The sequence below is a fragment of the Drosophila guanche genome, unplaced genomic scaffold (genome assembly GCF_900245975.1).
Source record: "Drosophila guanche unplaced genomic scaffold, DGUA_6, whole genome shotgun sequence".
NCBI classification, from domain to species: Eukaryota; Metazoa; Arthropoda; class Insecta; order Diptera; family Drosophilidae; genus Drosophila; species Drosophila guanche.
In genome coordinates this window covers 9,889,901-9,902,217 of record NW_022995744.1, presented here as the reverse complement: position 1 = coordinate 9,902,217, position 12,317 = coordinate 9,889,901, and the positions used below count along the sequence as shown (strand labels likewise).

General features: G+C 47.7%; 2 protein-coding genes across 3 annotated transcripts in view; one reads left to right on the top strand and one right to left on the bottom strand.

Moving 5' to 3' along the window:
• Window positions 1–6,849, top strand: part of LOC117579240 — a 57,834-nt gene extending 50,985 nt beyond the window's left edge. Inside the window, exons 4-8 of the mRNA XM_034265022.1 lie at window positions 2,866–3,124; window positions 3,186–3,430; window positions 3,490–3,717; window positions 3,789–3,940; window positions 4,011–6,849. Coding sequence (XP_034120913.1) covers window positions 2,866–3,124; window positions 3,186–3,430; window positions 3,490–3,717; window positions 3,789–3,940; window positions 4,011–6,173 — 3,047 coding nt within the window. The 3' untranslated portion in view covers window positions 6,174–6,849. The remainder of the gene's footprint in view (window positions 1–2,865; window positions 3,125–3,185; window positions 3,431–3,489; window positions 3,718–3,788; window positions 3,941–4,010) is intronic.
• A 1,076-nt stretch (window positions 6,850–7,925) lies between these two features.
• LOC117579180 (dnaJ protein homolog 1) lies at window positions 7,926–9,889 on the bottom strand. 2 transcript variants are annotated; one of them, XM_034264949.1, is made up of 2 exons: window positions 9,683–9,889; window positions 7,926–9,360 (listed from the first exon to the last, which is right to left on the bottom strand). In XM_034264949.1, exon 2 carries the CDS (start codon window positions 9,338–9,340, stop codon window positions 8,279–8,281), a length of 1,062 nt encoding a protein of 353 aa, XP_034120840.1. In that variant the 5' UTR covers window positions 9,341–9,360; window positions 9,683–9,889; the 3' UTR covers window positions 7,926–8,278. The 2 variants fall into 2 exon arrangements, with proteins under 2 accessions (XP_034120840.1, XP_034120839.1); XM_034264948.1 differs by having other exon boundaries at window positions 7,926–9,365; window positions 9,693–9,889.
• Window positions 9,890–12,317: the final 2,428 nt, after the last annotated feature.

Sequence of the window (12,317 nt, the reverse complement as noted above, 5' to 3'; positions counted from 1 at the left end):
TTCGCGCGTGGGGGGTGTGGGAGGGCTATGTGTTTTGTTTAGTGTTGGTGGTTGTTGTCCCTCTCTTCCCCCCCCCCACAACACAAAAATACACCCCCCCCCCCCCCCCCCCCCCCCCCCTCGCTGTGTGTGTGCAACATGCGGCAAACATTTTTAGCGCTTGTAGTTGCCATGAATTTTTATGCAAATGAAAAATGTTTCTTTGCGATGCAACCCCCCACCCGCCTGCCTGCCTGCTGCACTGCTGCACTGCTGATCCGCTGATTCCGACGCTGTGGCCATTACTGTGATGCAATTGCCGCAAGTAACAATAATCTTGATGTATGATTTTTTTTCTTCTCTCTCTCTCTCTCTCTCTCTTGTTGTTGTTTCGTATTATTAGAAAAATGGCAACAAAAATAAAGAGGAAATCTTGTGCGGCTATCGTGTTGTTGGCACATTTTCGCGTTACCCCGTTTAGCCCCTACCCCTGTCCTGCTCTCCTGTTCAGTTTTCTGTTTGATCTCATAACCGCCAGCGATGCTGCCACACAGCAACAATGGGCTTGAGCATCATAAACTTTTAACGCTGTCCATTTCGAAATAATCAATAATTTTTGGCCATCGATGGCAATTTATTATTGTTTTTGTTTTGTGCCTGGCAGCCTTTGGGAATGAGAGGAGCAAATAAATTAACACTTCCTTAAACGATAAACACCAAGAGTCGTCTCCCTCGCTCGAAAGTGCATACTGGCTGAATATATCTTGGGGGGAAGTGCGAGAGAAATTCATTTGGAAATCGAATTGAAATAGTAGATAGTGGCCACATCAGAGCAGCAGAGCGGGGGCGTCACGAGTTTGCTTTTCGTTTCGTTTATTAATTTTAATTGCGACGGGGTGGCAACGCCCGCAGGCTAACCGTTCAAAAATTGCAGAAGGTGGAGCTACGCTGCGAAAGAGAGAGACAGAAGAGAGAGAGAGAGAGCGCTGGGAGAGCGAAATCTTGATCTTGTGTCTTTTTTTATTGAAGCCCCATTTTGTGGCTTAGATGAAGATGAAAGATTGTTTGCCTGCTGGAAAATCATTTTAAATACAACTAAAAAATGTTTAATTAATTAATTTTTTATATTCATTATTAAAAACATTAACTGGAGCATTGCTTTTGGCTATTTATTTGTTTGTTTATCATGGAATAGGTAGATTAAGTTAAAAATGTGCCATCAAAATGCTAAATATTCAATTATTAAAGGCAGTAAGAACTTAGTAGATATTTGTTGTTGATGGATTTAGCAGAAGAAGACAAAGATTGAATGGGAAAGCACAGAAGATAAAGGTAAACCCATAGAAATTTGAAACACAACAATTCGAAATGAAATAAACGAGCATTTGGGCTTGTTTGCGCTTTAAAAACTTCTCCAGTAAGCTGGGTTTCTCTTTCAAGGTTTCTTTTGTAATAAATAATATCTGTAAATCTCTGACCTTCCCACGAACAGCAGCAGTGGCAGCGGCAGCGGCAGTTGCAGTTGCCGCCTCAGCCTTTGTGGCTGCACATGTGGAGGCGTTCAGTTCAGTGCCAAATGGCATGTCATCGGTCCAATGCCCCAACATTGGGGTTTATGACGCTCGATAAAGTGCATCCAATGCAGAGGAGCATTCATCTCTCGTATTTGTGTGTGTGTGTGTTTATCTAGGCTCCAGATTCCAATTTGGCTACTGCTTGGGCTCGAAATTTATGAGTTCGGGGCGTTGCTGCCAAATGGGAAAATCTCTAGGGGCAGACGGAACCGAAAGGCAAATAATTTCGCTTAGCATCTAAGTGGCAAACAACAAATGGTTGCAGTTGCACATTGAGATTGAGTGCGAGTACCCCAGACTCCCCTCCCAAGCAACGATTAATTGCTGGACAAATTTGCAATGTGAAAGTGCGAGTGAGAGGCGGAGAGACAGCTGTGGCTGCAGCCGAGCGGGAAAGGCGGATTTGTGGCGACTGTTTTTTAGTTGCTTGCAAGTCGACGGGGCTGGCCCCTCGCCTATTGCCACTAATTGTCCTTGACGCTGGAGCATCCCACATGGAATTTTGTTGTTGTCTTTGGGGCGGGGGGGGAGGGGAGGCTCTTGTGGCGCAAATTGCTGCCGGCAACGGAAAGTGAAAACTTGAAAAATTGATTATGCAACTGCAGCAAGGACGCACAGGCACAGGCACAGGCACAGGCAAAGACAACGGAGGTCGTCACACACTTGGTCTGATTTTGCACCCATCGCACCTCTCTTTCTCGCTCTCTATCGGTATTGAGGCATGCCACTAGACACAGATACACGTTGCTGCCTGCCTCGGGGGCGTTGCTGCCTGGCGTCGTTTGTTTTTTCCCATTTATTTGGAGGTTAAGCGGCAAGTAGGAAGCGTTTTCTTGGTGGAGGCGCGCATTTAATTTACGGGCACGATGCGGCACCAACGGCTGCAGACGCGGGAGTGCCATAACTATGGGCAGAATATGCTGCCACATGCCGCATGCATTTTTAATTAAGTATACGCCGTGTTAACGCTGCCACTGCCCATAGAAGGAGCGTTGGGCAGGCATGACCTACCCATGAGAGAGGTCACTGCGTGGAGACAGCAAACAAATCTTAATTCGGTTTAATTACCCCTCGATTGTGGCCAAGGCAAACGGGTTGAGACGTCTCCCTGGTGGCCACCCAAAATGCCAGCAAAAACAGCAAAGCAGCCACCAAGTTCGTTGGAAAAAATGCGAGCAAGTTTGCGTTGTCCCAAAATGGAGCAAACTCGGTGCGCAGCTGGTTTTTGTTTAGCCTTATTTGTAGCTGCCACTGCCCCTACCCCTACTGATCGCTGTCTCTCTCTCTCTCTCTGTCTCTTTACCCATTGCAGGTGACATTGACGATTGCATTGTGACGCCAACGGTTCAGGGACAGTTCACGCCGCTGCCAGAGGCACTCTGCGATGTGATCATGGACCTCACCGCCGAGGGACAATCGGCCACCGTGGAGCATGTGCGCGGCAAGCTGGGCGCACGTTTCCCGCACATGACAACACCCGCCACGGAGGTCATCTACGATTCGCTGGCACAGCTGATGCAGGAGCAAAAGATCTATCAGACATCCAAGGGTTACTTTATCTTTACGCCAGAGTGAGTGTGTTTTACCTAAAATTTGGCTAAACGTTGAGCTAATTCTTGCCCCAAACACCAGACGTCGTCGCAGTCGCTCGCGTCCGCGCAGCAATCATCATCAGCTGAGCGGCAGCCTGGCCTACGCGCAGCTGGAGGAGGAGGAGCAGCAGCATGGCGAGAATGTGGTGCCACAGGAGGCACGCACCATGCTCATGTCCAACTCGGAGGCCTTGCACTCGCTCTACGGTGAGATATCCACAGAGCGGGACGGCGATCTGACGCATCAGTGCATCCAAACGAATCTGGCGGATGTGATTTGCGGTGGTAAGAAACGATCTATCAATCAGTTGCTCATCAATCACTCAATTGGTTTACCCTGGCAGGCAATCCCAACGACAAGATCATTTATCCCAGGGCAGCGAAGCGACGCAGCGCCTCATTTCCGACGCCGCGCAGCTTGGAGCGGCGGCACAGTTTGCGGCTCTTTGGCTCATCGAAGCGCCTGCAACGCTGCGCCTCCACGCGCAGTCTGTCCAAGACCTACGCCCAAACGCTAAACACCACAGACAGCAGCAGTTCGGAATACCAAAGCACAGATTCGTCATCACCCAGTGAGTGGCACATCGAAACCCAAAGCAAAACCCATGCGGAATAGCTTTAATCTTTCTTTTTGCTCTGTTAGAAAAAGGATCTTTGCTCTCACGCCTGTTCCGACGCAGTGGCAGGGCCAAGCAGCGACAGATTGAGACATATTCCGCACAATTTCCACCCGCCGAGTGGTTCAATACGCGCGCCGTGCATCTGCACAGTGTGGGCACACAAACGGCTGAGCATGTAAGCAGAATTTGTCAATCTGGCTGAGCACTTACTAAAGATCTACTCTCTTCCGTCGTCCCTTTTGCAGGACTTGCCTGTCGCCCACACGCTGTCCAATTCAACCTTCTACGATGGCTCGGAGCTGAGTCAGCGCTCGTCCACGCTGCCACGTCGCCATCGTCGTCACATGTCCAGCGAATCGACCTTCCTCATATCCTCGCGCGACTGTTCGCCCATACGCCGCCGTTCGCCCGTGTACTGCAGCGGCTCGCTACCTCGCTCCACGCAGTCCATACCAGCCACCACGGGCACGACGACGACAGCCACGAAAATGAATCACTCCTCGGCCACGCTCTCGCGGCTGGGCCCTACGCTGGGGCACACGCCAACGCCAACGCGAACGCCAACGCCCCCGAAGACCGCACAAAAGTCGGTGATTGGCAAGCACATCTTTGAGAGTTCGCCCTCCCGTTCGGGCACACTGAAGGCGACTTCGGCCAAGCGGCAAACGGATGGACTGATCATCAATAGTTGCACGGACAACAAGGCGACGTATCGGAGTCTGCAGAGCAGCGGACCCTCCAGCCTGGAGTCGTGCAAGACGTCGTCGATGTTTGCGAGCGGCCCCTCGAGCATCGACAGCATTGGCAAGGTCTCGTTCAGCCAGAAGACCAGCGGCCACTCTAGTCTCGATTCGCAATGCTCCACCAACACCGCTGTGGTGGCACCATCCACGGGCAGCAGTGGCATTGGCGGTGGTGGTGGCAGTGTCGGCAGCACGCGCTCCATTCTGCTGCTAAATGGTTCGCCCAGGGGCACGCCGCGTCACCAGGCGATGCGTGCGCGTGTGGCCGAGGCGCAGGCACAACGGCAGCGGGCCAGCACGCCCAATCGCATAATGGAGGAGCTCAGCTATCCGCACATACAAACGCACACCCACACGCACAATGGTGGGGGAGGAGCCGTAGCGGGTGGTGTGCCCAATTCGAGTAGCAACAACTCGATCACGCTGCAGGTGACAACCACATCGAGTGGCGGCGGCCAGAGCATACCCAGCACCAAAATCTTTGTGCAAAACTCACCGGTGAGGAGCGTCATCACGCTGGAGAATGGCAAGATGCTGGAGAACTCGAATGTGTTTATCATCAACAACGAAACGATGACAAACGAGCGGGGAGAGATCATCAAGAAGACGCTGTCCAAGCAGACTTCCTGCCCAGCAGCAGCTAATCCTACAGCAGCCGCACCCTCAGCCACCTCCACGCCAGTTCGAGCAGCACAAAAACAGCAGCAACAGGAGCCTGTGTCCATGTCCATGTCCATGTCCAATGAGCAGCCCTTGAGCGAAACGGAGGCCAATTCGGAGACCTGTGACTCCATTTCCTTCATCAGCGAGTGCTCGCCGGACAACACGTGCCCAGTGGATACGCCAGACATACCAGAGATCCCCATCTACGATGGTGGCAAGTACGCGAAGAACACGAACAACGATGCCACCATGAACAACAGTCGGAAGCTGTGCCTGCAGCTGGCCAATGGCATTGCCTACAAGAATAATGTTCTGAAGAACGAATCGCAGCCAAACAGCCCCAGTGCCGAGCAGCAGCAGCAGCAGCAGCAGCAGCAGCCCCTGAAGCTGGCGGCACTGGCGAAGCAGGACTTTGAAATCGCCGGCTCTGTGGGCAATTTGCACTTTTACGAAAAGAGCTCGAAGGATCTGGGTCCGGCGCAGAGCAATCACAATCTGATGATGAACAGCAGCACGGATCTGAAGCATTTGTGCTACGAGTCTGTGTGTCAGCTGCAAAAGTGCTCGATGAATGGCGATGAGCTGGCGCTGGCCCACTTGCTGCGCAAGTCAAACAACCCCAATCCGCTGGGCAGTGAGCCCAATCTGGCGCTGAAGGATGTGGCCAATGACAAGGCCATGGACAAGGAGGGCATCGATCGTCGTCTCAGTCTCACGAAGGAGTCGCTGGAGCAGGGCATGGGCATGGGCATGAACAGTGGCAACGAGGAGCTCTACAACTTTCCCAGCCTCACCGATTTGTCGTTCAACTTTACATCGCTGGCGGCACGCAAGATACTGCAGGGTGTCAGCCTCAACAGCATTGACACGCTGGTGGAGCTCAATATGGCAGCGGCGGCGGCAGCGGCAGCCGCAAACAATGTCAAGGAGAAGCAGCAAAATAACCAAACAGCAGCGGCCACAACGGCAGCTTCGGTCTGCACCGACTTTGGGATGGTCTAGGGGAAGCCTGCCCCCTACCCTCTTAGCATAATCGAACGAAAAATCTTAGCAACTACGAGATACTAGGAGACAGTAGGAGAAATATCTCTGCATTTTGGCAAAAGTATGTGCAAAGCTTTTTGTGTAATTTATGACGATTGATTTCCCTGATTGAATTTTGATAGCTGCAATTTGTATGTATGTATTATGTATTTGTTTTAGGGTTTTTATCGGATGCAACTTTTATTTACAGTGCCAAAATATGTTTAGTTTAATTTTAGTTTCGTATTATTTCATTACCAATTAAACAAAAACAAGTGCAAGACGGCCAGTTCGAGCGTTGCCCTTAACGTGTGAAGAAGCGCCGCCTAGCGGGCTTTGTGGGCAAATCCCAAACCCAATTCGATTCGTTATCTACTTTACACTTTTTTGTACATTTATTCAATGCAATTGTTTATACAAACTATAAAACTAACAACAAATGCCACCCCCTCCAAAATGCAATCCTCTCTATCTATACATACGATATTACGATACACGTACACACACGAGAAATACATAAATGTATGTATTTGCGTGTACTACGACCATAGAATTTAGCACTTAACGATGATACAATAATTTTTGTACAAGGCCTTAATTAGTAAAGTCAGCAATAATACAACATAAGTTGAAAATCACTAATAAAATATAAATATATGAAATCTGTTTGCTTGCTCAGCCCTGTGTGATGCTTTTAATATTGTAAATTTCGAATATTTAAGCTGGTTGCTATGAAGCTGCGTATGTATATTCAAGCTGTTTGTTATGAAACTTTAAAACGCTACTTTTTGAATGCACATTGTCGCCCTCAGTGGCGCCACAGTGGCGCCGCACTGGCAAGTTCTGGAACAAAATTCAAAAAGTTTCGCAACATTTCAAGAAATTCCCAACACATTTGTAAAACTTTCTCTACACTTTCAAAGACCACGAAATTGTAAAAATGTCTTAAAATTTCATAACATGCAACATGTGTAAAATCAGCGACACATCAACAAATTCGCAACACATTTGTAAAACCTTCGCAAAATTTCAAAACGACTTGCAGCATTTGGTGAAATCTTCGCAACATTTCAAAAGCATCTGCAGCATTTGGGACATACATATTCACAGCACTTAGAACAGTGGCGCCACACTCATGTAATTATTGCAACATTACCAACAGTGGCGCCACATTTGGTACATTTTTCAATGTAACACATTTTACAGAAAATTTACATTTAATTTGTTTTTGGTTTTCAGGAGCAAACAAAGGATGTAAAGGAACAAGAAAATGTAACTAAAAACTATTCTTCTACGCGGTTTAATTAATAAGGTAAATGGCACACTTTATTTTTGAGACCCCCATGAACGATTAGAACGTGGCCCCTCTAGGTAGAGTTAGTATCAGGGGATGTTGAGGCCGCCACTGTCAACGTTGCCGGTACCGGCAGTGTAGAATGCACACATTCGACGACTTTCTTCGACATTTCAATTTTAATATTGCGCCCCATAGAAAAACATTTTGAGTTCATATAAATTGATTTATTGGTGTTGCTTTCAAATTATAATAATAATATTAATAATGGTACTAGAACGTACTACACCCTACAACGAAATGAATCTAATAGTAAAGCTGATTAGTGTAGCGTGCAGCGAGAAATGCCGGAGATACAAATAGGGGGCTAACAATAATAGTAAAATGTAACCTTGCTTTTACACTCTGCCTGATCAAATAGATTTAAATACCAGAACTTTAAACAATGTGGAATTGGTTTATTAGTATTATTCTATTTTCCATAATCGATCAGTCTCCCGACACAGGCACGACGCGCGGGTACTCCTAAACTTGTGGTCGTCGAGTGTCTATTATTTTCTTGTTGCTTTTCCTATCTTATCGCAAATATTTAGCGCCTGCTACTTTCTGCTACACATAAATATTTATCTACAGCTGTTTGGTTTGCCCTGGCACACACCGCGCCAAGCTATATCGAAGCGGGCGGTTTACAAGTGTCTCTTAAATGTACATAATACAAACTAAATTTAGACCTTAACTAAATTAATAACGAATTGGTAGTCCCACCCTAACCCCATCAACGATTCCCCGTCTAATTTGGCAGCATCTCCGCCAGCTGGCTGGTCAGGCTGGGCGGCAGTTTGTCGGGGAATTTGATGTCAAAGGCAACTATCAGATCGCCGCGTCTCGAAGGTTCCTTGGGAAAGGGCAGGCCGCGGCCATGGATGCGTCGCGTGGTGGTGGGTTTAATGATTTCGTTGGCCTGATTCACGGGTATGCGATCTCCCTGCAGCGTTGGCACGCTCACTGCCGCGCCGCACAGCGCCTGCTTGAGGCTGACCTGAGCGGTGTAACGCAGATCGCTGCCCTCGCGCTTGAAATGTGCGTGCGGCTTGTCGCGTATGATGAAAATGATGTCGGCTGGCACTTTGTTGGGCGCCTGGTCGCCCTCCTTGGGGAAGGTGATCTTGGTGCCCGCCTTCCAGCCCGGCTTCACTGTGATGCTCAGCACCTTCTCCTCTTTGCGCGCATTGCCCGAATTCATGGACATGCGCGAGATCTTCATCTTCTTGGTGCAGCCTCTGTCGACCTCCTCCAGCGTCACATACAGATCGTGCTCAATGGGAGAATCCTGCTGCTGCTGGCGCTTCCGACTCGGCGGCTGGGCATTGAATGACTGGGAGCGGAATGCCCCGGAATTGGGATTGAAGCCACCGAACATATCCTCGGCGCCCATGTTCAGGAAGACTTCGTTTGTATTGCCTCCCTGTACGCCACTGACGCCGCCGAACATGTTGTCGCCGCCGCCAAAGAACACGCCGAACGGATCCGCAGCGCCAAAGAACTGGGCGAATGTGGCACGTGGATCGCCATGGAACTGGTACTCGAAACCACCGCTGGGCTGGCTCTTGCCATCTGGTCCGGGCTGGCCCCCCTTCAGTCCCTCCTCGCCATACTGGTCGAATATGTCGCGCTTCTTCTTGTCCGACAGCACCTCGTAGGCCTCGGCAATCTCCTTGAAGCGTTCCTCTGCCTGCGGGCTCTTGTTCTTGTCCGGATGGTATTTCAGTGCCAATTTGCGATACGCCTTCTTGATTTCATCGTCATTGGCCTTCTTGTCAATGCCCAGAATCTTGTAAAAGTCTTTTGCCATCTTGCTCAGAGTCTCACAGTCTCAGCTGAAAGCAGAAAACACGAGAGAAATTATAGTACATGTGTGGCGCTGGCTGCTGATTACCGATTGTTGTTTTTGTTTTTTTTTTTGTTCTCGTAAAAATGGAATTTGCTAGAAGCCCCGAGTTGTGCAACGACAACCGCCAGCATTTCTGATGTGTTGTCATTTCCCCCTCACGAGTGACGACGTCCCGCCACTGTGTGTGTGCCCCCACTGTATTTTGCATGTGTCCAGTATACAAATATTCTCCCACACACAAATCACACACATTGGGCATTTGCCATGCTAATATGCTAATTTCCTGTAGCAAAATTTATTCACCAAAACTCACCTAAAATGCTGTTTGCTCGTTGCTAAAACTTTTTTTCACTTCTTCACTTGAAATTTGTTCGTATTTATATTTTTATTATTTAAAACTGTACAGATATTTGACGTTCTTGAAATAATAGATGACGTTCTCAATCAATTTTATTATATTTTTCTCGTTTTGTTTGCTGTGTTAGCACACACCTTGCTTGCTTTGCGTTTTTATAGTTTTATTTTTTGTGACGCCCGGGTGCAGGGGTTTATATAGGTTTTGGCTGGTCTGCTCGTCGAAATTTCTCGATGTTTCGAGCAGCGTAGAGTTGATTCTTAAAAACAGGGCTGCTCCGACCGATAAAAAGGCGCTAATTTTCGAAAGATGCTCACGAAACCATTTACTAGCTTGAATACATAAACTAATTAATTTTTAGAGTGTTTTTATTTTTATTTTATTTGCCCATATTGTTTTTTGGTACTATCGATGTGTTTTATATTGATTTTGTTATTGCAAGATGTTACCGATTATCATCGACTGAAATGCGGCCACACTTAGGGGCGATAGTTGGCAAACACACGAGAGTTCGATACTTTTAAGCGCCAAAAATTTAAATCAGTCAAAGATAAAAGTGGAAAATATAAAATTTATCAGGTAAAGAAGGTAAGCCATTCTTTGTTAATTATTTGTAGCAGAAAGTCAGTGGCAGCGAACAACAAAATTGGTGTAGCTGGTAAATTTGTGAGCGTATCTGCTCATTTTTGCGTTATGTTGTGCTCCTCTGACATGAGAGATGTTCCCTGATCATTTGACAGCAGGAGAGAAATTCCCCGACAGCTTTACATCAGTAGAGAATTACCCCGGCCGTGTGACATCAAAAAATCCCTAACCACAAAAAACTTGATACGCGAACTTTCCGTTAAAATAATCCTAATTTATTGCTAAATGGTCGAAAATCGGTCAAATTATTAGTGCAGTATAAACTAAAACGATTAGTTAAATGTCTAGTGCTTCACGCGTCTTAATGCACAGGTTAAAAACAAAACAAAGTTCCAAGCGCCGGCGCACGTGCAAATGTAAAAACGAAAAGCGGAAAATCGGCGGGAAAACTTGTGGAAAGGCAGAATTATTAAAGCCAATGTGTGTGGAGAGTCAAAGGATTAGAAACAATACGAAGCATGTGTGAAAACAATATTTGTTCTACTTGAACAAAACGCCATGAAAGAATGAATTTGCGTCGCCATTTTCGGCGTTGCTTCCCACGCTTGTTTACATGTATGCAAAGTTGAGTCGAAAGCAGGCGAAGTAAAATAACGGCACTATGCCATGATGTGCAATTGATCTTGACTTGTGTTTTTTTTTCTGTGAGAGTGAGAGTGCAAGTGTTAGTGAGTGTCGATGGTCATTATGACGGCAAGGTGAGCCAGGCGGGTACGGCTAAAGTGAGTGAAAAGTGAGCGAGTGTTGATGGTCATTATGATGGCAAGGGGAGCCAGGCGGGTACGGCTAAAGTGAGTGAAGTGTTTGTGTCGATGGTCATTATGACGGCAAGGGGAGCCAGGCGGTTTCGGCTCGTTTACATGCATGCAAAGTTGAGTCAAAAGCAGGCGAAGTAAAATAACGGCACTATGCCATTATGTGCAATTGATCTTGACTTGTGTTTTTTTTTCTGTGAGAGTGAGAGTGCAAGTGTTAGTGAGTGTCGATGGTCATTATGATGGCAAGGTGAGCCAGGCGGGTACGGCTAAAGTGAGTGAAAAGTGTGTCAGTGTCGATGGTCATTATGATGGCAAGGTGAGCCAGGCGGGTACGGCTAAAGTGAGTGAGTGTCGATGGTCATTATGATGGCAAGGGGAGCCAGGCGGTTTCGGCTTGTTTACATGCATGCAAAGTTGAGTCGAAAGCAGGCGAAGTAAAATAACGGCACTATGGCTTGATGTGCAATTGATCTTGACTTGTGTTTTTTTTTCTGTGAGAGTGAGAGTGCAAGTGTTAGTGAGTGTCGATGGTCATTATGACGGCAAGGTGAGCCAGGCGGGTACGGCTAAAGTGAGTGAGTGTCGATGGTCATTATGATGGCAAGGTGAGCCAGGCGGGTACGGCTAAAGTGAGTGAAAAGTGAGTGAGTGTCGATGGTCATTATGATGGCAAGGGGAGCCAGGCGGGTACGGCTAAAGTGAGTGAAGTGTTTGTGTCGATGGTCATTATGATGGCAAGGGGAGCCAGGCGGTTTCGGCTCGTTTACATGCATGCAAAGTTGAGTCAAAAGCAGGCGAAGTAAAATAACGGCACTATGGCTTGATGTGCCATTGATCTTGACTTGTGTTTTTTTTTCTGTGAGAGTGAGAGTGCAAGTGTTAGTGAGTGTCGATGGTCATTATGATGGCAAGGTGAGCCAGGCGGGTACGGCTAAAGTGAGTGAAGTGTTTGTGTCGATGGTCATTATGATGGCAAGGGGAGCCAGGCGGGTACGGCTAAAGTGAGTGAAGTGTTTGTGTCGATGGTCATTATGATGGCAAGGGGAGCCAGGCGGGTACGGCTAAAGTGAGTGAAAAGTGAGTGAGTGTCGATGGTCATTATGATGGCAAGGGGAGCCAGGCGGGTACGGCTAAAGTGAGTGAAGTGTTTGTGTCGATGGTCATTATGATGGCAAGGGGA

What these genes read in the sequence shown, in the direction of transcription:
- LOC117579180 (XM_034264949.1), bottom strand. Translation starts at nt 9,340, where the DNA reads ATGGCAAAAGACTTTTACAAGATTCTGGGCATTGACAAGAAGGCCAAT.